Source organism: Anopheles ziemanni, chromosome 3 (assembly GCF_943734765.1).
Source record: "Anopheles ziemanni chromosome 3, idAnoZiCoDA_A2_x.2, whole genome shotgun sequence".
Lineage (NCBI taxonomy): Eukaryota > Metazoa > Arthropoda > Insecta > Diptera > Culicidae > Anopheles > Anopheles ziemanni.
Genome location: NC_080706.1, coordinates 85,704,474 through 85,729,584, shown reverse-complemented (window position 1 = coordinate 85,729,584; position 25,111 = coordinate 85,704,474). Strand labels below are relative to the sequence as shown.

The window sequence follows — 25,111 nt, the reverse complement described above, 5'->3', positions numbered from 1 at the left end:
AACGGAAATATTAGACTGAAATCATAAAAAAAAATGGTCTACCAATGCTTTAAAGGTGAAATTAACAATTATAAAGCAATATTAAAAGTGTACCAAAAAAGTTTACTGGAAAAATTATGTTTGATCTCGCTCGCTGTCCGTTTCCAAAAGTGAAAATGTAAGTGACCAATAATATCGACGGTTTCTTAGGTTTTCTGCCCGTGCCTAAGCTCAGGCCCCCGCAGCCACTTACTTCGCTCTTAGGTAAATTCGGGGGAATAGCAATCAATGTTAACAAACCATACACTGGTTTGAATAAAATTAATTTTAAATTTATTTAATAAATTACTGTACCTACTTTACAGTATTGTGGGCGCAAAACTTTTTTAAAACTAAACAAAACATAGCTTAGGAGAATTCATAATGATTTTTATAAATTTTATAAAGTCACTGTTAAACAAAATTTCCGGTCAAGTATAGCTTGAAAAATAAAACAAATCCACATAAAATACTAATTAGAACAAACATATAACGCCAATGCTTTAATCCAGCATTTTTAAACCTAATTTTTGCAGCAAACAAGGACCACAGAAACCTTTCCCAAAAACACCATAAAGAATGTGCTTTAACCTCGCATACTTCCTTTACATTACATTAACGATTCGGTTGAGCGGAGAGCAAACGCAAACACTGCAGTGCAAATAAATACCGGAAAATAAAGTCCGGAAGCGTTCACACCGAAACCGAAACCGATATCGGACATCCCTATTGTCGCCAACGAGCCGGTTTATGTCCGGCGCGGGGAAGAGTAACGACGGCAACAAAAAAACCTGAAATTGCCGTCCCACAACCCCGCCCGTCTATCCCGCCGAAAGTGTAAAGAAACGAACAACGGCCACATCCGACGCCGGAGAACCAACATCGATCTGGGCAATTCGGGTGCAAGCATCCGGAAGGGCCGAGCCAGTCGTGCGTGCGATTTCACTGCTTGCTCTCGTCAATATCGGCGACGTCCGTTTTTTTTTGTTGCCAAAATCGGCCTTAAGAAAAAAACAGAAAAATAAACGGACAATGCTCATTCTACCCGTAGAATCCGGCCCCAGTTAAGCCCAAGAACCAAACGGAAACGCCAACGGAAGGAAAAGAAATCCAGAAAACAAACGTTGAAAACGTTCTTCCCATAGGAAGGAAGGAAAAACTCGAGGCGTCCGTAGGCTGGTAAAAAGATGAAAACTCATAAACGGAACAGGAAAGACCGGCCGAGCTGTAGGCAGAAATAAAAAAAATAGGGAAAAGCTTCCAACCGCACGCGCCATCGGAGCTCCCTTTTTCCAGCTTGTTTGTTCCTTTGTTACAGATAATTGAATATTCTTGGTCCGACCTTTTGTCCAGCGCTTTCGCTCCGAACGATCCATGCTTCGAGCCGTTCCGATGCTCCATTCCGTCAAACCATTGCTTAAACCGTTTTTCCGGAAAGTTTTTCATTGCGAGCGTTCGCCGATGGCGAGATGTGTTCTGCTAACGGAACATTGGTCTGAAGTGTCCACCTTCACCACCCTGGACACACATTGCAGGGCGAACATCGACGACCACTTCTGGGTTGTGGACAGATTCGGTTGAGCCTTAAGGAATCAATCACCATCATCAAGGTCGAAGGTCGCTCCAGGGAGGGTGTCGCCCTGCGTTGCCACACCGTTCCACCGGAGGCCAATAATTTTCATTTCAACGCACAAATTTAATCACCCATCGAAACGGCAAATGCTCGTTATTTTTCGATGCCAACGACGTTACACACCTCCCACTTGCGCTCCGTTACGATAATGTTCCCCCAAACCCTTGGCATCGATCCTCCGTCGCGGACCGCGTGGCAACCATCGGAAGCTGTCACGTTGCAAGGCGGCTTCGCGCGGCACGCCCTCACAAGAAGTATCCCATCACAGAAGCAAATATCCACTACTATTGCGTGTGGCATTTCAAAGAATGACAAATCAGTGTGGTCTTCGGTCGTGAAGCATAATTATGCTCCGCAACAGGAGCAACACGGCCAGCCCAGCTATACAGTAGCTGTGCCGTGAAGTGTCGTGGAGGCGGAACGGCGCTTTACAGTATAATTAAATTAATAAGAGTGTTCGTGTTTCACCGGTACCAATTGACCCGTGTTTGAAAACGTCGTGCGTCCTTCGATCATATGCAGATTGGTATAACACCCAGGATTCTGAGAAGAAACTCTGTCACAAACGGAGAGCATTTGAAACGAATCCGAATCGCTCGAATGGTTGAAAGATTATTTGTGGGTGTTAATGGAATGGAATTAAATATGATATCTGACCGGTGATGTTTGCTACAAAATGGTAAGTTTCACAGGTGATTTATTAATATTTACAGCTAACGAAATTCATAAAAATTATCTGAAATTCTTCAGACTAATAATTCAAAGGAATAGCAATTTATTTTTCATATTGTGAAAAATATGTTATTATTATCCCGAATTTCTGGAGTGATTGATTATCATTTCTGTTTATTTAAAGATAATAATTTAGATCCGCTGGTCCACGACAGCCGAGCGGTAGCGCCGGTTAGAACAATCAGCCCATGAGTGCCGGGGCTTACCACCTCGACGGCGTGGGTTCAACTCCCAACCGAGACCGGAGAGAGGACTGACCTCCCCTGTACGAGAGGACTGACTATTCACGTTCACATAGGGTAAAAAGTCTCGTTAGCCTTTAACGGGGCAGGCATGACCAACAAGGTCGTTACGCCAAGAAGAAGAAGAATTAATATTTCGTAGATGCACTTCAACATAAATCTTTAAAAAAGTTACAGGCATAACATTCTTGATTGTTAGTCCTTTTACATGTGTTAGAAACACTTTTGCTTGTGTTATCGTATAGTTCTCTTCTCCTTATATCTCTTATAACAATATATCTTATTCAACATCGATTTTCTCCAAGGTTCATTTAAAAACAAATGTTTCAATGAGTTAATGAATTAACAAAAACAATTCTACCATATTGTGTGTTAATGTTGTAATCAGTAAAGCAGCCGAATAATTTCGTGTCTCATTGTTTTACGTTGTGAATTTCAAATGGTTAAAACATTCGAATTTAACAGAATATTTGATGCATCACTATTAAAAGTCATTTTATTCATATTCAGAATCGATTTTCTTCAATTCTCTTGGTTTAAATCAGATAAAACGTTAAATTAAATTGTATTTGCTGCCTCCCAACAATCAATTTACGACGGGATAAATTCATACAAAGTTGAAGCTGAAAAATCTACAAGAAATAGAAAAAGCAACAATATGATTGGGCCTGTGAAAGTTTAATTTGGCTTATTTTCAAACAATTATCCTTATCGAAACAAAGACAATTCGAACGAATTAAATATCATTCAAGGTGCAGAACATGTTTATGAAACTTGTTTTCTGGCTGCTGTTTCATTAGAACTTATCTGAAAAATGTTTCATTGATTGTAGCAAAATGATAATCCGAAAAAAATCACCCATTCGCCGGCTAATGACTTAATTCCGTTAAAACTTGAACAACATGCGTGTAAAGCAACGAGAGAACTGGTGATGGCGATCACGGAATCCCATTGCAGAGCTTTCATCGAATGTTTATTTCATTGCCGAGCATGCGTTTAAACTTAAGTGGACATCCGACTGTAGCCCACGTTTGGTCCGAGACATGGTCGAAACGGCCGAGGCAATAGGCCGTCGAATCGTGCGACCCAATCCGTTGGTACCACTCCGGTCGCCCACCATTAGGCAAAGTAGAACACATGCGACAAACGAAAACGAAGATTAAGACGATATCACGCAAGGCGGGCGTTGCCCGGGCTCATCTTCCTCGCCCGGCGTCCTCATCGGGAGGGAGGCCGAATGGTTAACCAATTAAAAAATGCCAATCCGGCAGCCGCACGCAATCCGTGTACGCCGAGCACCGATGCAATGCACACTGGGAGAGGGAGGCGTAGAATTGCAAATTGCTCAATTTACGGCCAAAGTGACCTTCCCTGTAGCCTGTCTTAATCGTCGGCGAGCATCAAATTAAGTCACGGAAGGCACCGGTCCCGGGTTTCGGTGGACCGTTAAAGCCCACCCCGGCTCGAGCACGGGGTGAGTGATCGAGAAAATTGGATCACAAACATTGTGCGGAGGCGCTGTTTGTCGATCGACCCGCCAGATCGGCCGCATTGGATTGATCGATAAATTTCACCCTGCTTGACCGCAGGGGTTGGCCGTTGGACTTACCGGCGTGGTCACGGGTCCACCAGCAGGGGTCGCCAAGGTGCTTTGTCCTGCTGACCCAGTGCCAGCAGACCACGGTCTGGCATAAATCAAAACCGCTCCCACAGGTGCGACCCGCTCGTCGTCCGAGATCGTCACTTTTCATTTCGACCCGTCCGTGCCGCGATTTCTACCGAGTCATTCCGATTGGTGGCCACGAGGCCATCCTCTCGCACACGTCTCGGCACGTCTTGACCTCGCGCCAGGAGAGGGCCCCGAAATGTAAATCTAATAACAATAAACCCGAGCGCAGTCCCGGGCGTGCTGTCTTTGGAAATTATAATTAACTTTTGAATCATAAATTTCACGATCGCCCGCCCGCTCGGAGGCCGCTTTGCCACGGCGACCGCCATCCCCATCACTCACTCTGACGCGCCGTGTTGACCCATTTCTCAGCCGCAAACGAGGATGAGGAAGTGCCGGGTCGGGAACCGGCAACCATGACAGTCAAATCAAACATGACCGGAGGGGGCGAAGGAGATGCCGCTCGTTATATGGTGCGATTGTTTTATCCGCTTGCAGGCGCAAACTTTTCTCCCGCACTCCAGCGTGAGGTCCGTGAGGAAGCTTCGATTGACGCTTTGGCAGCCGCGTGGTGGGATTGAAATAAAAATTCGATTATCGAACTCACCTGCCCGCGGCGTTAGGATGTGAGGTGGCGCAGGTGAGCAGGCACCCACCGACACAAACTTACCCTGGCAGGCAATTAACCGGATGGCCATTTCCCAGCACAGGTGTCCGAATGTTCCGATGCACAACAGCCACTGCAAATCAATCAAACCCCCTTTGGCTAGAGACAGAGAAAAACCGAAAAACAAAACGAAGAAATGTCTCACGACGGCAAACCGACGTGTGACAAGTACTGTCGCCTTGGTTTCCGGTGCGCCTCGCGCTAATTGAGACTGCCATTTTGGGGACACTGGTGTTTCGAATGGAGCCGTGAACTGATGGCGACCACCATCGGAGGGTAGGTTTGACACGCAGTCCGAAATTGCTGCCTGCTTTTCGTGTCCACCGATAGGGCAATTAGAGAATGCGTTTTTTTCTTCGGAAAGGAAGCGCACCCATGCACGTGTCGGATGCTAAAGAAAAAGAAAGTAAGACAGCAGTCATGCTTCTATAACAAATCAACTGGCTATCTTGTTCGGGCACTTGTCCGTGTATTGAAACAAACAGTTTAAACTTAACAAGGAATGTTTTCATTTCAAGTTAAACATTTTCTTTAGCAAAAAATCACAGTCAGTGATTTAACGGTGCATGGACTGAGCATCCGCGAGGGGTCCCGAGCTCGCAAGGGGCCCGAACCTTCAAGAACTTTATTAAGAGATTTACACTTAAATTTGAGTTTGCGTTTAAGTAAGATTTAAAATTAAACGAAAATTTAATAGAACACATCAATCTTATCAATGGTAATAAATAAATCAGAATGGGGTAAGTCTTACAATAAAGGGAAACTTATCTCAGTCCAGTACAATAATAGGTTCTATAGAAATTAATGCAAAAACTTGCTGTATCGTATAAAAAGTAATGAAAGGATGGTCCTACAGATCAGAGATACAGAAGAACCATGTTTTATAGTTAATCCATAGGAAACTACAATACAACAAGAATTAGGAATCCATAGGAATACAACAAGAATTATTAGACAAAATTGATAAAATCAAACTTCGAAGAGTCCGCCAGAAAACTTGTTGATTGTAGGATAAAAGTAATTGCTAACATTGATTTAGTTGTAAAGCATATAAAAACGAGGGGGGGGGGGGATAATACGTGCCTGAAAATTCTTTGTAAATAATGCAAAATTGTATTTGAAGCTAAAAAGCCAAATCAATTTCTTGGAATGGGAACTGTGTTTTAAAAAACTCAATTATCGAACGGAAAAGTATTAATCTCTATTAAGCGTAAGTTTACCAAATATTGTCCAGGTAAGATCATTCCTGCCGTTTCCCCATATCTTTCCTATAAACCCTCTTTCCAGAATTTCAACAGCTTCAATATACAAATCGATACATATTCCATTTCTTTTTAAGTATTTCATATGGTATATTTTATATCGTTCTCTGCTACAAGCCTATTAGGGCAAAGCAACAAAATGAACGACATTTTATTAAAAAAAAACATTGTATAAAAATACGTGCTGCGAATTTGAGCTTTCATTAAAATTTCCGAGTAAAATGTGATTGTTACCATTGGATCATAAATTATGCGGACGTCTTTATTTGTACAGAATATTTCCTCCAAAGCTAGGTCGCACAATGTTTAATTTATGTATCAAATCTGACCAAATTCCCTGTACCAACATCTCTCCCTTTCCACCGCCCTCTCCGACGAGTCATCTATCCCAATCCATCAAGCAAATCACTCTGAATACAAATTTTTCCCACCAATCGCCACCATCCTGCTGTACATAAGGCTAAATCCTGCAAACAAACACACACACATACACACCCATGTTTCGGTAAGATATGCATCTTCTATCGAGGGCTTTTTGATTGATATGGCTCGAGAAAACCGATTCGACCAACCCCAAACTCGCCCTGCTTTCCGCACCATCAACCAAAAGGAGCTACTCTTTCGGTTCGGTGCAGAATCGAAAAGATGAAATATCTATATCATTATTGCGCAACCTCTTCCGCCCGTCATTTAAGATCCAATGTGCAAGCACAAGAAGATGCCGGAAGAATCTTTATCTCAGCTGGGTGGGGTTGAAAAAAACACTGACCCATGGTTCGGCTGGAAAGAAGCTGCCGGAAATGCTGCCAGCTGCTGCCGATAAGGGCTGGTGAAAAATTGACTTGAACTCATTTTTATCGCAACCTTTAACCAGTCATTGCTCACCTACCGGCTGCTTGGCTGACTTTGTTTCCTCAGGGGTTTTTTTTTTTTTTACTACCACCTACACCTTAAACCTTATGGAGTTTCCCAATGGACGTCCTTTACCGTACTTCATGTGGGTCGAGATCCTACACATAATCGAACCACGTCGTACGATCGAGCCACAGTCTATTGGCAAGTGGGATTTTCTTATTCGACTGCTTTTTTTCTGTAATGGTGTTAGCTCAAGCACCGCAGTACAAAATGCTCTTATTTATCATCCATCGACCAGTGGCCGTAAAAGATCTCGAGATCGAGCACCGGGCTGCCGTAATCGACCCAAGCGGAGCAGGCCAAATTTTTGCCACTGGTGGAAAGTGGGAAAACTTCCGGACACAACCAATTTATCATAACGAGCACGCTGCCCACACTTATGAATATGTGGCCAGCAAAGTGTGTGTGCGAGTGCGGTAAAGTACGACCCGGCATGGCCCGGATCGGGCAGGGGAGGATGGAAACCGTGAAAAGCACAGGAGGATGTGTGAAAATTGAAACGCAAACGCTTCCACCGCCCAGCACGGAACGGGAAAGAACGGAACACGTCCCGGGAATAGAACGGGCCGGGAAGAAAATATAAAGCGCTGCCAATTTGAAACATATGGTAAGCCAGTGTGGATCGTCCTTTACAGAACCGGAAGTGGGCGCCCGAGAGCAGGAGAAAGTGTGTGTGTGTGTGTGTGGCTTCCGGTTCTGACGCGACCGGCCGAACTGCGGGAACGTGCATTCATTTATTTAGCTGCCTAACCGATACGGTGGAACCATTTCTCTTTGGTGAAACTTTTATTTTTGCGTTTTCCCTTTTTTTCTCATACTTTATCTACTATTGCTACGCGCTTCGCTTGCTACTCTTGAACACATTATTTTACCACTTTGTAGTAAATTGTAAAAAGAAGAAGAGTTCCACGAAACATTTATTTTGTAATTCGAGCAAATAAAATTCGATAAATATTGAATGGAGTTGAATGCGAAAATCATTCTTATATCGACAAAACTGTAACATAATTTGTAAAGATATCGTACTTCATTTTGGAGACTCAATAATATGTAATGGATGATATTTACGAAAACGTTTAACTTAATTATATCCAGTACTAACCTTTTTGCCCTACAAAGGGTTGTTAACTGATTAAAAACAGCGATATTTTGTTCCGAATTTAGAGATATTATAGTAAAAATTATGATAAATAGTATACCTGGATATACTTTGGCAACAACCTGTTTTTAGCAAACCAAGTCAAATAAACAGGTGTGTTGTTTAACGACACGTTATACACACGAAAAACATCAAGTATATTTGACATAGGAGTGTGTAACGAAGTGATATTTTTGTAACAGATCATCCAATACGTATTGAAAAAAACAACTAATTAAGCTTCATCTTCATTTGCACATAAAGTGTTGTTCTAGAAGCAACATCAAAGCTTATCCTATTTGAAAAAATATATTAATTAAAAAAATCAATCTAACCTGGCTCTTGTGCTACGTTTTATTTGCCAATGCAATACAAAAGAAAATTTAAAAAATGCTTGTCAATTTAGTCTAGTTCTATCAATTGCTAAATAAAGAAAAAGAGCACAAACATCAGACTCGTTAACATTCCGGACATTTTCCCAGCACCGTCCATTACAAGGGGTCATAAAAATATGTGTATACAAAAATCTCCCTCGATCTATCGATTCAATCGATTATAAAAACCCTCACAACGTACGGTCGTATGTTGACTATTTTTATATTAATCGCTTTTATTCCATTAGCGGTGTGTATGCAACAAAAAGTAATCGCACACAGCAAACTAACAATTGAGGGTATTATGATCCAGTTCCGCGTTATTGCTCGAAAGTTTCCGCATATTTGCTCGAATAGCAACCTGGGTATTTATACAAGTATTTCAAGGTATATAAATATATAGTTTTTAACAAGTTTCGAGCACTTTGATTTTTAATCCATTTTCAAAACGATCGAGTTATTGGTGTGTTTTATACTATGGCTAAATGGCTAAATAAATCAAAGTGACTTGTCTAAACACAACGTTGATATGAAAAGTGCATCCTGAATTATCATGTTCTTGGTAAATACCAAGATCCATAGAACCCACATATGCTTCGGACACATACGGTCTATAGAGATCCATCGACCAGGAGGTGCTTGAAACTGCTCGACGATAACGACGCGCGTCGTTTCGTATCCGCGCATCGTCTCGACACGCAGGTGGCGTCGTTTTGGATCGTCGAGACGCCCAGCCATTTTTTCGCTTTTTTCAAAGTGTTGTTTACCTTTTGTATGGGCCAGCGTCGAGAAGTTTATCGTTTCCGCGCTCCCAATCATAATACCCTCAAATATCCGGCTCGGGAAAACAAATCCGGCCGCACACAAAACAAAAGCGGAAATTTGAGACCCTCTGCTTTCCCGATGGGTGCAGGCTGCACCGTGGGTTTAACAAATAAATCCCTTTACAAAATGGCCAATCAACATCGACCGGAGAGCGAACGGGCGTGCAACTGCACCAATACAACGATGGGTTGAGTTTTTCCGGTCTGTAGTTTTCCATTGGTTTTTTTTTTTAATTCGTCCACCGATAAACTAAAACCCGATGCATCCCGCGTAGACATTCTGCGTTCAATTATTGGCCGGATCGCGAGCGCACTTGACCATCCAGCGACCATTAGATCCAGCGTATGCTGATTCCAAGTCAATCCTGGCCACCCGCCAGCAGTTTCCCTGAATTCAGGATTCCGTGATGGGTTCGTTTTTTTGGGCTCCATTTTCTTTCCGATAGCCTTTTCCAGGCAATCAAATCTCGCAGCCTCAAGGCTCCGTGTGGGAAACAACAATGAACAAAATTTGTGAGCGAACCCTTCGCTCTTATCGGGCAGGAAAGTTGATGCGCATGAGAATGCTGGTGGACGCACGTATCAACGGGCAAAAAAAAAAAACTGGCACCACATCCTCTGAACTGAACCGGGAAATCATTCGTGCAATGCCAGAAGGATGTTAACGTGCGGTGGTAAAAACTCGCGAAAAACTTTCATCCATCGCCATGGAGCTACGCTAGCCTCGGTGCCCGGCCCGGTGTTCACGGCCCGATGGATGCCTTAATCCTTTAGCGGTAATCAAGCAGTTCGCGTGCATCGTCATGGATGAGGATGTCCCACACTAGGCATTTTTATCTCTTCCATTCCTATTCCCATTCCCAGAAACTTCTCGCCAACCGTCAGATTCGAATATGGAGATACGCGCGTGCACTCAAATGGAATATTAGATTAAATTATTAACACAATACCATTCGACATCTGTATGCATGTACAGGGAATGGTGAACCCTTCGGTTTGTGCGATGGCATCGGATCCTTCCTGGATGGGTTTGGTTTTTTTTTTTTTGTTCCGAAGGTTTTTCATCCACTGATCGAAGAAGGGCCAGCGTCATCATTTATATGAAAAATTTCGTTACTAAAAGTTAAATATTCAAGATCACTTCAAGTACGTCGTTAAATATTCAAGATCACTGTTAACTTACACTAAAATCAGTGAAGAAAACGAAAAATCTTTTTAAAATACACTAGACGTGTTGACTTCAATAACGATTTAATGGAAATTTGACAAATATATCAATTTATTATTGTTACAAAATTGAATACTTTCAACGGTTTTCTGTTTCAAAATCGGAAAAAAGAATATTCAAACTTTGTTTGAATTTGGTAATACTGTTATCGCAGCGTAAAGTTTGACCACACACCTACCCACTATTTGGTAGAAGGACTGTTGATTCAATCCACTCGGAAAAGTTACTCGGATACTGTAAACTACGCCGTCGAACAATCATATGAAAAATAAACACATATACCCACACACCCATTCGCATACTCATACACAATTGCAATCCTTACCACCAAACGATGCGATAACTTTGTTGTGACACGCGAAGCGAAAACCACCCCTTTGCAATGAAATAAAAGCTGCCCATTGTTTTAATCAATTTATTGTTTTAGCTTCAGTCCGTTGGTTGGGGCTTGAGAGTTTTTTCAACCTTTTTCCCCTTGGTGCTACAGATCTCGGTGACCTTGGGGTAGAGTGATTGTGGTGGAGTGATGAACATTTTTCCATCCTGCCATGCAATGCGATACGGTCGACGAGTAAATGATGGATGAAAATCGCTCAAACCATCCCAGCCGGTTGCATTTGTAGTATATTTTTTAAACGCAGGCTATCGCCAAGCAGGCGGTTAAAACCGTTTAAATAAAACATCAATCCAATGCCATGATCCAGACACACCCTTTCCACCAGGATACATGATGCATGATAAAATTAAAAAAAACAGATGCAAACCAACTCTGCAGCACAAATGGCTGGCCCGACACATTCGTCACCCAAAAAAGAAGAAATCCACCATGGTCATCATTTCGTTTCGTTTTACGCGACCCACACCGACACATTGTCGAAATTTGTACTTTACTGACATTTATCACCCTCATTTGCCAATCGTTTCATAATGGCACGTATTGATTTCAAAGCGATTTGTAATGTAAAAAATTCCTACTATTAAACGTTTTCTGCCACATTGGTGAAATTGTCGTAAGTTTAATTCAGATTCACAAATCATGTTTCAAGAATCGAATATATATATTATACGATTCTTTGGATTGATAGATAATACTTTTAAAAAAACCATGTGTTTTTTTTTAATATTAATTGATATTACAATTATTTGTGCTCACATGATATGACGGATTTGGATTCGGATTCGGAGATCCGGATCTAAGAACGGATTTGAATCGAAAGGTTCGACGTCTGCAGGGATTTGATTTTCCCAACACTAATAAGATGTGATCAGCTGTTTAACTGCTCGAATGCACTCGTGTACTTTTCGCGCACTACTCGAATGGCTTCCCGGTGAAAATACTATGGCTGTGTAACTGTCATTCGCTTACAAACAACGTGTTTGCATGTTTGTTTTGATTCGCCGGCCAAATAAGTTGCACGATCCATCCGGTGTTTGTATATCGTATCGTAGTGAATGTTAAATTGAGCACAAAACTATGGTTAAACGTCGTTTTCCGTTCAAGAATGGCAAAGGCCAGCCCCGAAGCCAGGCTATGAAGAAAAAAATTAAAAAGGAACAAACCAGTCGTCCCCCACCCTCACGGTTTAAGAAGAACCTCAAGCATTTGGAACGTGGTCAGGAAGCAGTGGAGGCTCAAAAACGCCAGATCGAAGCAGAAAGGAAGTATCGGAGCGTATCTACCAGGGCAGAGGAGATTTTTTCCAGCGATTCCGATGGCGAAGAGGAGTCTGACGCCATCGGTACGCTGGAAGATCTTGCTGAAACTTTCAATCAAGGCGGCAATAAGGTGAACAGCGACTACAGCGAAAGTGACGAGGACGATTCCGAGGTGGAAGAAGAGGATGGTGAAGACGAACAAACGGATGTGGAAAACAGTGACGTCGACGACGCTCAAAGTGACGATGGCGAGTTTTATAGTGATGCTGACGCAGCACCAACAGATACAGAAGAGGAACCGAACAGCGATGTTGAAAACGGTGGAGTAAGTGGTACAGAAGACAACGGAGAAAGCGTCACTGAAGATAGTGGAGAGAGCGACGATGATGATGCCCCACCGGACGAAAACGATAGCGCAATATCTTCCGAGGAAGAAGATCAAAGTCCTGCGAAAACTACCGATCCTTACATGAAGCATACAGCCTTCAACATAAGTCCTTCAATGTTGGAATCATTGGCAGCGGAACCGCCAGTCGTAGAGCGCAAAGTAATGCCATTTGGTACTTTAGGAAATGTACACGTTGAACTGCCGAAGTGTGTTAAAACGGTGGCCGAAACAAAACACATTTTACAGAAAGAAATGTACGCTAAACCAGGTGAATATCCAGTTCTGCCGAAAGAAGAATCCACCAATTGGTCAGCGCTTCATGTAAAAGACAAAATCGCTCGTAACATCCCGGAAGAAATTGATTCGATGCAGCGGGAAATGTTTGCCGCCATCAACAACTATCAGGATTTATTTTATGCGAGACGAAGTTTTGAAAATGCTGATAAATTACGCTTCGTGTACTGCCTTCATAGCCTGAATCATATTGTAAAAGCGGTGACCAAAATTCAGCACCACAACATAAAACTGGCTGCGTCGAGCCAGGTTAGCAAAAAAGCTAAAGGGCGTAAGAAAAATGTACCCGTTGTCGCTCCAGAACCTACCATGGAGTATCGGGACCAAGGATTCGTGCGGCCGAAGGTGCTCATCATTGTGCCGTTTCGAGAGTCGGCGCTACAAATCGTCAACCTACTGAAACAGCTGTTTGCCGGCGATGACCCGAAAGCCGTGATAAACTACAAGAGATTTGCTGAGGAGTATGGAGGTGGAAACACGTTACAGTTTCCTCAGATCAACCGAAAACCAGAGGATTACGAGCAAACGTTTACCGGAAACATTGACGATAATTTCCGTATTGGCATTTCTTTCAACCGATCATCCATGAAACTCTACACGCGGTACTATTCGTCTGATTTAATCTTGGCTTCTCCACTCGGTCTACGAATGACCATTGGCGCGAAGGGAGAGGAACATCGGGATTATGATTTCCTCTCCAGCATCGAACTGCTCATCATCGATCAGGCAGAAATATGTCTTGCTCAAAACTGGGATCATGTGTTGCATGTTATGGAACACCTGCATCATCAACCGCAGAGCGCAGAGCATACAGAATTTTCTAGGGTTCGTGAATGGTTCCTGAACGGCTGGTCTAAGTTTTATCGACAGACAATTCTGCTCTCCTCGGTTGAGCTGCCCGAGTTCCGGTGGCTGTTTAACAAGCACTTTAAAAATTATCGTGGAAAAATCCGTTCCATCAATCACGTGCCTACGGGAAGCATCAAGCATGTGGTCGTTAAAGTTCCTCAAAGTTTCCAGCGCATTGAGACGACAACGTTAGAGTCCCAGAGCAATGCCCGATTTGCACACTTTGTGAACGTCATTCTACCACAGGCCAGAAATGTCACCATGGCACGCTGCCTCATTTACGTGCCAAGCTATTTCGATTTCGTGCGCTTGCGTAACTACTTCAAGAAGGAAGAGATAAGTTTCACCCAGATCTGCGAGTACACGACCGACGCAAAGATCGCTCGTGCCCGGGACATGTTCTACCATGGAAGCAAACATTTCCTGCTCTATTCCGAGCGGTCACATTTTTATCGACGCCATCGAATAAAGGGTATCCGGCATTTGGTTATGTATGGGCCACCGGTGTTCCCCAATTTCTACCCAGAGATGGTAAATCTCATGGCAAATGAGAACCAGAACCGAAAGGACGGTGTCGACCCGAGTACGATGACCGTTACTGTGCTGTACACTATGTTTGATTCGTACTATTTATCAGAAATTTTGGGAACACAGCGAGCGAGCTCCATCATACAAGCTCCAAGATCGGTTTATCGCTTTACGACCGATCACAAATGAATACATCGTCCAATAAAGTGTAAATTGTTAACGATTACATTAATCAATATATAATTGTTATTTCTCGATACTTTAAATTACAATTCTTACTTCCTTTGCGTAATTTTTAAATAAAACACGTTGCGTTTCCGTTTGGACCTGCACTATTTACACGTGTTGCACTCATTCAACCAAATGTTGCTTATTAACACTTTGTTGACGGGCGTTTTTTCCCCAAAACTAGCTGCTGTCACCGGGGCCAGCCGCTCCGGTAACGAACGACCGATCGAAACGGATACGACGAAACGAACCAAAAACCCGTATGCTCGACTATGCAATGGTATGCGTGCAACGTACATGTCCGTCTTTCCGTCCTCAACGTTGAGTCAAAAACAGACGAAGATCTTCGTCTCCCGTCAACAAGGTGTTAAAGAGCTACCTCCAGCTCCACGCGTATGAGTAATCATTTAGAAGAGAGAAGAGATGATCTTCGCTCTCGACCCAACACTACTTTGCTTACATTATTTTGACAGCTGACAACTCACAACATTCAGTCGAAACAGAGGAACGTCAAGTTTCGTGGCGGCACGACTACAGATTTTATAAATTCTTTTCCCATTGCTAAACGCATTTATCATAGTTGGAAGTAAGTTATCAGTGTTCGTAGGAGTGTAGTAAATCAAACGATTAGTTAATTTTCCGGATTATATAACCAGCACCATGGGCGATCAATACAACGATCAGTACTGGATGAACCAGAACAGTCAGCCGCAGGAAGCGTACGATGGCTTCACCGACAAATCGCAGATACTGGACTTCCAAACGTTCGACCAAAACAACAGTTTCTACTCGAGCAACATGTATCCGGCGTCGCAATATCCTGACCCTGGCCAAGGTGCTCCGTTCGGCGCGATGCAACAGCAATCCTCCTTCCATCAGGGTCCATCGATCTTCACTCCGACGATGATGTCCACACACTATGGTGAATCGATGCACGGTGCCGACGGTGTACCCAACAGTGGCATGGATGTCGATCCTACCGAGTTCGACGAACCACCACTGCTGGAGGAGCTGGAAATTGATCCAAAACGAATCATGGAAAAATCACTCGCTGTGTTGAACCCATTCAAGGCGTCCGCAGCACTTGTCGACGTTACAGAAACAGATCTGGCTGGGCCAATAACGTTCTGTCTCACACTTGCCGCTTGCCTGTCTGTATCGGGCAGCCGGGCCCAGTTTGGATATATCTACGGACTGTCGCTCATTTCCGTGATGGTTATGTTCTGCCTAATTTCTCTGATGTGCAATGTGGCCGATTCGAAAGTGACGGTCTCGGCCGTCGCTAGCGTACTAGGCTACAGTATGCTCCCAATCGTTGGCCTATCGATCGTGGGCGTATTTGTGACGTTGAACAATGCATACGGCATGGCGATTGCCGGCGCAGCGATTTTTCTCGCGACGATGAGCTCTAGCAAGATGTTCTGTCTAATGACGGGTGATCCACATCAGCGGTATTTGATAGCATACCCGAGTGCACTACTGTACGCAATATTTTCTTTGTTAGTGCTTTTCTAAAAGCAGTTTTCGACACGCCGGGCTGAATGTAAATTATTAAACATCGATTACAGTTTAGCGTTGAGCGAAAAAACATTACGTGAAATTAGTAGTCGTGAAGGAAATTTTCTAAAAATCCTGTTGCCACAGTCAATGTAAATCCACTGAGCAGTTGGAACCATCCTTGTGGAACTCCTACGACACTACAAATCATACCGAATTATTTGAAGTGAATTTAATAAGGATGAAGGTATTGCGAATCATTTAAAATATTCCTTTATTTGATGTATCGAATACTGCATGCCATCTGCAATGCACGAGTAACATTTTTTAAATTTAAAATATCCTGGAAATGAAACATTGTAACACCTAACTTAATTGAGAATGATCCTTCCTGCAAATAAAAATGTTTATATGTATACATAATTCTCGAACATAACTTGTTCATTATTTTCCATTACTATGGACAATTGCATAATCTTTTTAAATTTCTATTCAAGCTAATATTTTAACTAACACGTTAAAATTGTTTTTACAACTGAAACAAACATGTGATCGTAGTATTTACCAGTAAATACTCGCCATGCCGTCAGCCAATCAGGGCAATAATTTTAAACGGCTTACTTAACACCAATCTAACTAGCTAGGGAAAAAGTCGTTGGTAAAAAAACCCTTCCTCCTTTTTCAAATTGTGTAATAACGTTTTCCTGTAACCATAATTTGTGGCACAATGTTTAACCATAAATGATACCACACTGTTCGCGGGCGACTGATGTGCTCCAAAGTATCTCGAATATTACCCTCAAAACGGGAATAGACTAGAGGCTTTCTCCTCCAGTATTTTCTTGGGCCCTCTTCAACACCTCCACCCACATGAAAACAGCGCCTTGGCAATTATCACAGTTTCCCGTTGACCAATGTGTCACGTTCTAGGTGAGTATAAGAAAACATCTGGGGAAACCATGTTGAAAGTGTAGGGATGAAAAAATGTGTCTATTTAGGTAGGTTCAACTAGATCTATTTGTTAGACCTTTTAATTCAAGATATTTTCGTTACTTTTATTTTTTATAACTTCATTTTTTTAACCCCGCTCAATGAGTTGGTTTTATTCCAATTTTTAAGTTTTAATGCAATTCGAGAACAATTTAGAAGATTCTTCTTCTTCTTGGCGTAACGACCTTGTTGGCCATGCCTGCCCCGTTAAGGGCTTACGAGACTTTTTACCCTATGTGTACGTGGATAGTAAGTCCTCTCGTACAGGGGAGGGTCCAGTCTCGGTTGGGATTCGAACCCCCGCCGTCGAAGTGGTGAGCCCTGGCGTTCATAGGTCGATTTTTCAAACCGACCCTGCCGCACGGCTGTCGCGGACCCTCACGGCTGTCGGAGAAGATTCTTCTTCTTCTTGGCGTAACGACCACTTGGTCATGCCTGCCCCGTTAAGGGCTTACGAGACTTGTTTCCCTGTTGTACGTGGATAGTCAGTCCTCTCGTACAGGGGAGTGTCCGGTCTCGGTTGGGATTCGAACCCACGCCGTCGAGGTGGTGAAGCCCCGGCGCTCATGGGCCGATTTTCTTACCGGCGCTACCGCTCGGCTGTCGCGGACCCCGGAGAAGATTATTCTTCTTTTAATAAGTCCTATAAGTCCATTTGCTTGCTATATGAAACTCTACTAGTAGTCGTAACAACTAAGAGGCCTCTTTACAATTATGCGATGATTAATATGTTGCCAGACCGGAAACCCCGGTCGCAGGAAAGTTGCAACGCCGTGTAGACCTGCGGTTACATCAAACGGATATGGTCGGTTGCAAACAGGCATATTTAAAATATGAAACTCAACCCTATTTAATCTAAGAATTTGTTTGGTGTGAAGTTTAATCCAAAAAGAGGCAAAAAAAATTAAGAAATCTTTCCAGGAGCTATATGAAATTTTAGCTGACATAGTTTTATAACTTTTATGTAATTGATTTCCAAGTTGTTTTTTGTTATTCTGAAGAACATTCGTTTTGTGTACCTTTTAGCTGAAAAATCATAATAAACGTGTACTTGTTGTACTTCTGCATTGTTACATCATTACAAAAAATAATCTAACAGCCTTATTGCATCATGTTTGCGCTACGAATGACGATTTCGCTGTGTGTACTGCCAGAACTTAAAAAAAAACGTTTCAATGTGCCCCAAACTGTGTCATAACCGACACCTACCGCGCTTGGAGTTACAATTAAGTTATAAGCCCGACATGATGAGAGTTGCTCTTTCATACATCGTTTTACCATGACGATAGACAGAATAGTTTATTTCTCTACGAGCCGTGTTGAAATTCTTTGCATCGCACTTTTGGTTTTTCAAATACTTTTGTCAAATGTGAAATCATTCGACCTACCCTCGTTGGACCAGAGGGAAATTTACTCCGTCGAACAATTATCGAATGCTTGGAGGCACAACATTGGAGCATATAATTGTTCTCTGCAACCATTGTCGGAATGGCGCCCTATCGGCGAGGATGTTACCATTTGGTGTTTTAACAGGTGAGGATCATATGTCTTAACCGCCAGGCGTTTGGGAACACTGATTGTTTTATCTTGTTTTTTAAAGAAAATCTGAAAAGTTTCGTTACACCCTCAATGATCTTGGACATTTTGGGGAAATCCTCGAGCATAACCGATCCACGGTCCTGTTCATACATGGTTGGTTGCAAGACAGATCTCAGTTTGCCAAGGAGGTTGCCCAGCTTTCGCTGGCAATGACGAATAACAACTACTGTTTAATCGATTTCGAGCCACTAACAAACATCGAACTGGAACCATTTATGGAAGAGGTTTCACCCAGGATTGCAACCTATGTAGCTGGGTTTGTTCAAAGCCTAAGCGCCATTGGTATTCCGCCGCGAATGGTCTCGCTGGTGGGTGAAGGTGTGACGGCACATCTGGCGGGCCATGTTGGAGCTATCCTGGAAGGACACCTAGGCACAATTATTGGATTGGATCCGATGGGACCATTTTTTACCACCGGACCGAAGCAGCAAACGAAACGTTGCACCCTCGACAGATCCGATGCCCGGTGGGTGCAGGTTTGGTACACGTCGCTTGGTCAGCTAGGGTCAAGCACACCGTTGGGACATCAGAACATTTACATCAACGGAGGACTCCATCCGCAGCCCTACTGTGCCTGTTTTACCAGAACATTTGGTGTCAACAATCTCTGTAAGTCACGGTAGCATTGTGTTGAACAACCCGACCCGATAATTCTATTCGTTTCTCTTTGTAGTAACGGAACTGTGCAGTCACTATTTTGCGGTAAAAGTGTTTAAAGCTACCTTCGACCCATCTACCGCTCTCATGGCCACCAGGTGCCGGAACTACAAGGAATTTTTAGCGGGGCTTTGTGACATAAGGAAGGCACCACGTGTTACCGGTGATGGAACTGACGCTGGTAACTTCTACATCGAAACATCCTGCCAAACACCTTTCCTGTTGAATCCTTCAGCCATGTAAGAACCATAGGACGTTCTAGTCACTATCATGTGTTTGTGCAAATCATCCCGTCACCGTTAGGAGTGCACCTAATATAATGTTATATATGTAGTTTTTTAAGTGCTGCGAAGGTTATGTGGTTTTAATTATTTTCTATGTTCTGTGTTTAAACAAAGGTAAAAAAATCGATTGTTTTGAGTATTTGTACGAGTAAGGAAGCGATTTATTTCTTAGTCTTCTCAAAGTACAATTTACTATAAAATTTTCCTACGTAAAAACATTGAAAAAAACCATAAAGTGATGACCGTCCTGGTTCAACTATTTTCCATTCTGGTTTTATCCCTTAAGAGATGGAGGGTAAAGACAAAAAACCACGTGACGGAACACGTTATGTGTATTTAAGTAGAATATGCGATGATCAGGTTTTTTATGTGGCACGACATCCTCAGAGGGACAAGGGCTCTCTCAAAAGAGAGTTACTGTGACCGAAAGACGGTAATATTATAGATCGGTGGTAAGCCATTATAGATCAGTGGTGCAGTAGTCCCAAATAGACCGAACCCTCCCCTGTACGAGAGGCATGACCGTAAGACGGCTATTACCATCATGACTTCCAAACGTCGTCTACATAAACGGTCAATTTAAAACCATACGCCTAGAATTTTCACCCGGTTGCTCTTATATTTGACAACAGAACATCGTAAACAGAATGTTTATTAACACAACAAAGAAGGAAGGCCGTATTCCATTGAATTAACTAATAATTTGTAAAAATACGTTCGAGAAAGCAAACTAGGACGCTGTCGTACCCAGAGGATTTTCCGTGTGTTGGGAAAGGTATGCCAATATAAGCTCACAGGACTTCACTATACACTTTTCCAACTTTTCTAACGTTTTCCATTTAAGCACGTAATTTCGACTACACAAACCAAGTCATGCTAAACCGATAAAAGAATGGAGTATTACTGCATAGAGAGTGATGAAGAAAAGTTTGACGTTGCTAGTGAGCACGATAGTACGGAGGATCCACTCATAAATGATAACACTCTTGATACTTCTGCAAATGCCGCTATATCGAGACGAACATCGATGAGACAACAAACATCTAGTAAAATGCGAGCCAAAGGTGTAGCCAAAAAGACGATAAAAAGTGCCCAATCTATTTCATCCGTCGCCGGAAACACATCGCAGAACATAATATTACTTCTACGGTGCAATTATTGCTCCCTGTTATACCAGAATGAAACAATCTTGATGAAACATGAGAAGCAGTGTCAGCAGATGTTTGAGAGAAGAAATTCTGTCAACAGGATACTGGCAACAGATTTGGAAGATTGGCGAAGACGGCTACCACAAGTTACCGTCGGTGTTGTTACGAATAAGGAAAAAGTTACAACAAGCTGCTCTGAAGATATTTCTCTGACAACGCAACCCTCTCAGTCGAAGTTCACATGTGCTACACCAGTAGTTTCCAAGGTGACGAGCTTGACTAAACTCGAAGCACCTCGTTCAGCTGCAGTTTCAACATCTGAGCCCGATCCATTGGCTATTGATACTTATCCAGTCCAGCCTACTTCAAATTCCATAATTTCCACCACACCAGTTGCTAAGAAGACAGTGATAAGTTTAGCTGAGCTTGATGCTCCCTCTTCACCTGAAATTTCATCTTGCAACTCGCCCGATCCCTTGGTTTTTGATACGGTTCCCGTTCAAGCCTCATCGTATTCCATTCCCAGTGTTTCAGTTCCTTCTGCATCGGTTCCACTAGTAATTTCCTCCCCTGTGTCATGCCCTGCATCATCCCTTCCGCCAGATGTGGTAGCCAATGTCGCCTATCGTCTCGCACGTATTGAAAATGAAATAACCATGTTAAGTCGGGAGAATTGCAAGCTACGCGAGTCGTTGCAAATGTCCATCGACCGGCCGATAACGACGGAAGAGAATTGGGAAAAGATTAATACGCATAGTCAGCTTGAGGAATTCGAAGCAAAACTTGGCACAGATACTTTGTTTGCCGGTCGCATGTTTGCTAGGCTTAAGAGAGAGACGGCAAACTGCAAGCCACGTGCTACTATTGCGCGTTCATTGGATTTCCTCATAAGTCGTCAACTATTGACAAGATGTAGCTGGACCGGTGCTAAGAAACAGGTACAGAAAATCCCATTTCGCAGTTTAACACGTATCCAAACGTTGTTGCAGCGAGTGGTTGGTCGACAAGTGCCGACCGATGTGGTTAAAGAAATGGTGAGGAAAACATTGAGTCTTGCCAGGCAGAGGTTACAGCAAAATCCGGAGCTGAGAGGATCTTGCCATCAAAAGACGGGAGGTCGAAGTCCGAATAATACCGGTATGTAGTTGACAAACTGGTTAAAATTCATTATTCATTAAACACAATCAGTTATTTTAATGGTTCTACGATGTACAGATATTAATCAGCAAAATTCTGTCAGATTGAGAAAGTTTTGATAATTTAATCGAATGCGTGTAAAACATTTGTAAAATTTCATCGTGATTGTCTCATTGCTTACTATTTCACAGCTTTGAAGAGGATCAGGCAAACTAAATCGGATACCGGCGCATTATTAATGATGGTAAATATTTTAAAATTGTCTCCAAGCAATTTTTTTTTGTGATGATACATTTCATTTATCTTTAAAAATTACAGGCTGAACAAGAGAGCACATTCGTATAATGACTGCTAGGAATGGTAATTAAATGCCTGGAAGGCTGGATACTGGAGGCGCGATAGGAACTAAAATAAATGGAAATTTGGTAATAAGTTTGAAGTCGTCGAAAAGGAATAAACAACTCATTTGTACATAATTACAAGTTTGTAAGATTAATGCAATAGTAGATAGCGGGTCGGCCCACGAACGCCTGGGAATCGGCCCACGAAGGCGGTCGTTACGCCAAGAAAAAGGAGAACGAGTAAGTTATCCGATAACACGTTCCTACGTCACCCGTTTAAAATGGATTGATATAAACGTGTAAAACAATCCAACTTCTGCAAATCATTTTTTACCGATGCGAACCTTCGCAGAAAAGGCTCGAAATGAGAGCTAGAGATTGGTCCATGTTGGCAGTATTTTAGCAAAGCGTACCCAAGGAGAACCTTGCTGCACTTTCCTACGAAAGGTGTACATGCCTACCAAAAAGAACCTTGCCAAGTGTATTTTTGGTAGGCATGGACTCCTCATAACCTACCAATATTTTTTTTTTTGGGAGGCTTCTTCTTCTTCTTCGGTTTTGCGAGCTAGATTGTATCCTCCTGTGACAGGTCACCCTTTCACATTCAGAGGCTTACTTGCTCTTTGAAAGCTTTGACAGTAGAGTCATATCGCTTGGTTGTGTATATTGTGTCTGTCTATGTTTATACAAGCTATTGGAAAGATTCAGCGCTCGCCCGTTTGAATTGTGCTCTGTTTGAGTAGTGTTCCGAAAAAGGTTTCATGCATCCTGCATTAGATTTTTATGTTATTACTATCCATGAAGTTGATTATTCCTTTTATAGTTTCTCCGGACTTATCCTTCCAGTGTCTTGCCAGTCTATCGAATGTGCAGTATTTGTTATTTGCTCTTTCTGATTCATATTTTTTGCAGTAGAAAATCAGATGTTCCGCTGTTTCTGGGGTTTGGCAGATGGCGCAATTCCCTTCAGGTATGATGTTCATTTTTGCTAGCCAGTAATTTGAAGTATCCCCGGTTGACAGAAATTCAAATTTTCTGCTGCTGTCATGTACTTCCAGCAAGAGTCCCAGCAACCTCCCAGCAAGTCAAAATTTGACGGATCGCCCATGTATTGCCGCACACATTTGCATTGGTTTGCTTGGTGGTGTGGGTGAGACTAGCTCGCGTGTAGGTGTGTGTGTGTATGGTATATTCTACGAATGTGATATTTTCTTCTACCCGCAGAATGCTGCGGTGAAATCAAAACATTTGCTTTTTGAGAATTAAGTCATCGGATGTTTATTATTCGGATATTTGCAATCACACTGTTTTCTGACTTACCAGTGTAGAGATCCGGCCTCTGCAGTGGGCTTGTCGTCCCAGAAAGATCCAATTCTTAACTGCATATGCAATCCAGTTCATGCGCCATTCGACGCATTCTTTAGCTTTGCTTTTCATTCCTAAAAGTAAAAAAAAGTTAGAATGTTACTGATTTAAAGTACCTAGATTTCCATCATTTTCATAAGTTTATTAGTTTGTTCTTACCTCAGCAGTATTAATGGCACGATCATAACACTTGATGCTCAATGCACTTGCGCCTGCACTCTGAGATTGCTATGACCAGAATGCGCAAATACATGATGCTGTGGTCGCTCCATCAAGAAACACACTCACATATCTCAAATACTATTCGTACGTAAGGACGTGCGTATACGCGTATAACGACACAGTAAGCATTTGGCGATAGTTTGGTGTTGCATGGTTGCAAAGGATAGAATATACATAGGACGCATTCGCACCTTTTCTCTCCCTAAGAAAACGACCAACGCACACATTCTCATTTCTAATCATAGAGTTAAGGGGGGGAGAAGTACAAATTTTTGGATGCGGGGACCCAAAATCAGGGTGAACTGACATTTGTCGTCAACCGGGTCATGTCCTGCCAAGATACGGTTTGATATTTTGATTTCGTGTGCTGTAAGTGGTAGGCCGTGGTACCATGGCTTGATGTCGAAATCTGGTTGAAATCTTTCGAATTTTTTCCCTTTGTTTGCACAGGTTGTTCTGTACCAGTCTTTGGCTTTTTGTATCATGTGTATTTTGGCGATATGTGTAGCATCCTCGTAGCTGTACTTGTTTGTTATTTTGTTAGGAGCTGTTATTCCTTCTTTGGCTAGTGTGTCTGCCTTTTCATTCCCGGCAATCCCTATATGGCTCGGGATCCATCTTATCTGCGCTTCAATCTGCTCACATTTTTTGAGAATACTGTGGCATCTATCTTGAAGGTATAGTTCCTCTTTGGCATTTAGTAATATTTGGCATGCTGTTTTGCTGTCCGTGTATATGGTTGGTCTCCAGATGTTTTGTGTTATTGCTAGTTCCAGCGATTTTTCTATTGCGATCAATTCGATTGTTGAAATTGGGGCCTCGTTTTCTATGTTGAAAGCGTAGTGTTGGTTTGTTCGATTTGGGCTTTTCATGAAGATTCCAATGCCGCTCCCTTCTGTTGACTTGCTACCATCTGTGTAGATTGTCGTGTGATTTTTTTCTGCGCTGGTTGTTTCTTCCAATATTATTCTTTTCATTAGTTCTTGTTGTAAATGGTCGCCTTTCTTTAATCCTTCTATTTCGTTCCGAATGGGTGTGCTTTTTTCTAAATCATTTGAAACGATCCCGGCTAGGTTGTTAATGATGTTGATGTGCTCTCTGTACACTTTTCCTATGAATAGCGTCTTCCGATTTGTGTTTAGATCAGTGTCCCTTAGTTGTTTTGCGATCAGTTTGGAGTGCATCATGTTTTTAAAAATTTCTTTGGCGGTTATGAAATGTGCTCT

General features: G+C 42.5%; 4 protein-coding genes across 4 annotated transcripts; all 4 read left to right on the top strand.

Moving 5' to 3' along the window:
- Positions 1-12,146: 12,146 nt before the first annotated feature.
- On the top strand, positions 12,147-14,638 carry LOC131286441 (U3 small nucleolar RNA-associated protein 25 homolog). Its single transcript, XM_058315388.1, has one exon. It carries the CDS (start codon positions 12,177-12,179, stop codon positions 14,604-14,606), a length of 2,430 nt encoding a protein of 809 aa, XP_058171371.1. The 5' UTR covers positions 12,147-12,176; the 3' UTR covers positions 14,607-14,638.
- Positions 14,639-15,159: 521 nt separating this feature from the next.
- Positions 15,160-16,172, top strand: LOC131287315 (protein YIPF5 homolog). The gene has a single exon (XM_058316354.1). The coding sequence runs from the start codon at positions 15,306-15,308 to the stop codon at positions 16,158-16,160; it is 855 nt and encodes a 284-aa protein (XP_058172337.1). The 5' UTR covers positions 15,160-15,305; the 3' UTR covers positions 16,161-16,172.
- Positions 16,173-18,411: 2,239 nt separating this feature from the next.
- On the top strand, positions 18,412-19,631 carry LOC131285693 (phospholipase A1 member A-like). Its single transcript, XM_058314549.1, has 3 exons — positions 18,412-18,665; positions 18,733-19,340; positions 19,405-19,631. The coding sequence occupies exons 1-3, from the start codon at positions 18,412-18,414 to the stop codon at positions 19,629-19,631; spliced, it is 1,089 nt and encodes a 362-aa protein (XP_058170532.1).
- Positions 19,632-20,564: 933 nt separating this feature from the next.
- On the top strand, positions 20,565-22,416 carry LOC131285692 (uncharacterized). The gene is made up of 3 exons (XM_058314548.1): positions 20,565-21,957; positions 22,149-22,201; positions 22,276-22,416. The coding sequence occupies exons 1-3, from the start codon at positions 20,565-20,567 to the stop codon at positions 22,300-22,302; spliced, it is 1,473 nt and encodes a 490-aa protein (XP_058170531.1). The 3' UTR covers positions 22,303-22,416.
- The last annotated feature ends 2,695 nt before the right edge of the window (positions 22,417-25,111 follow it).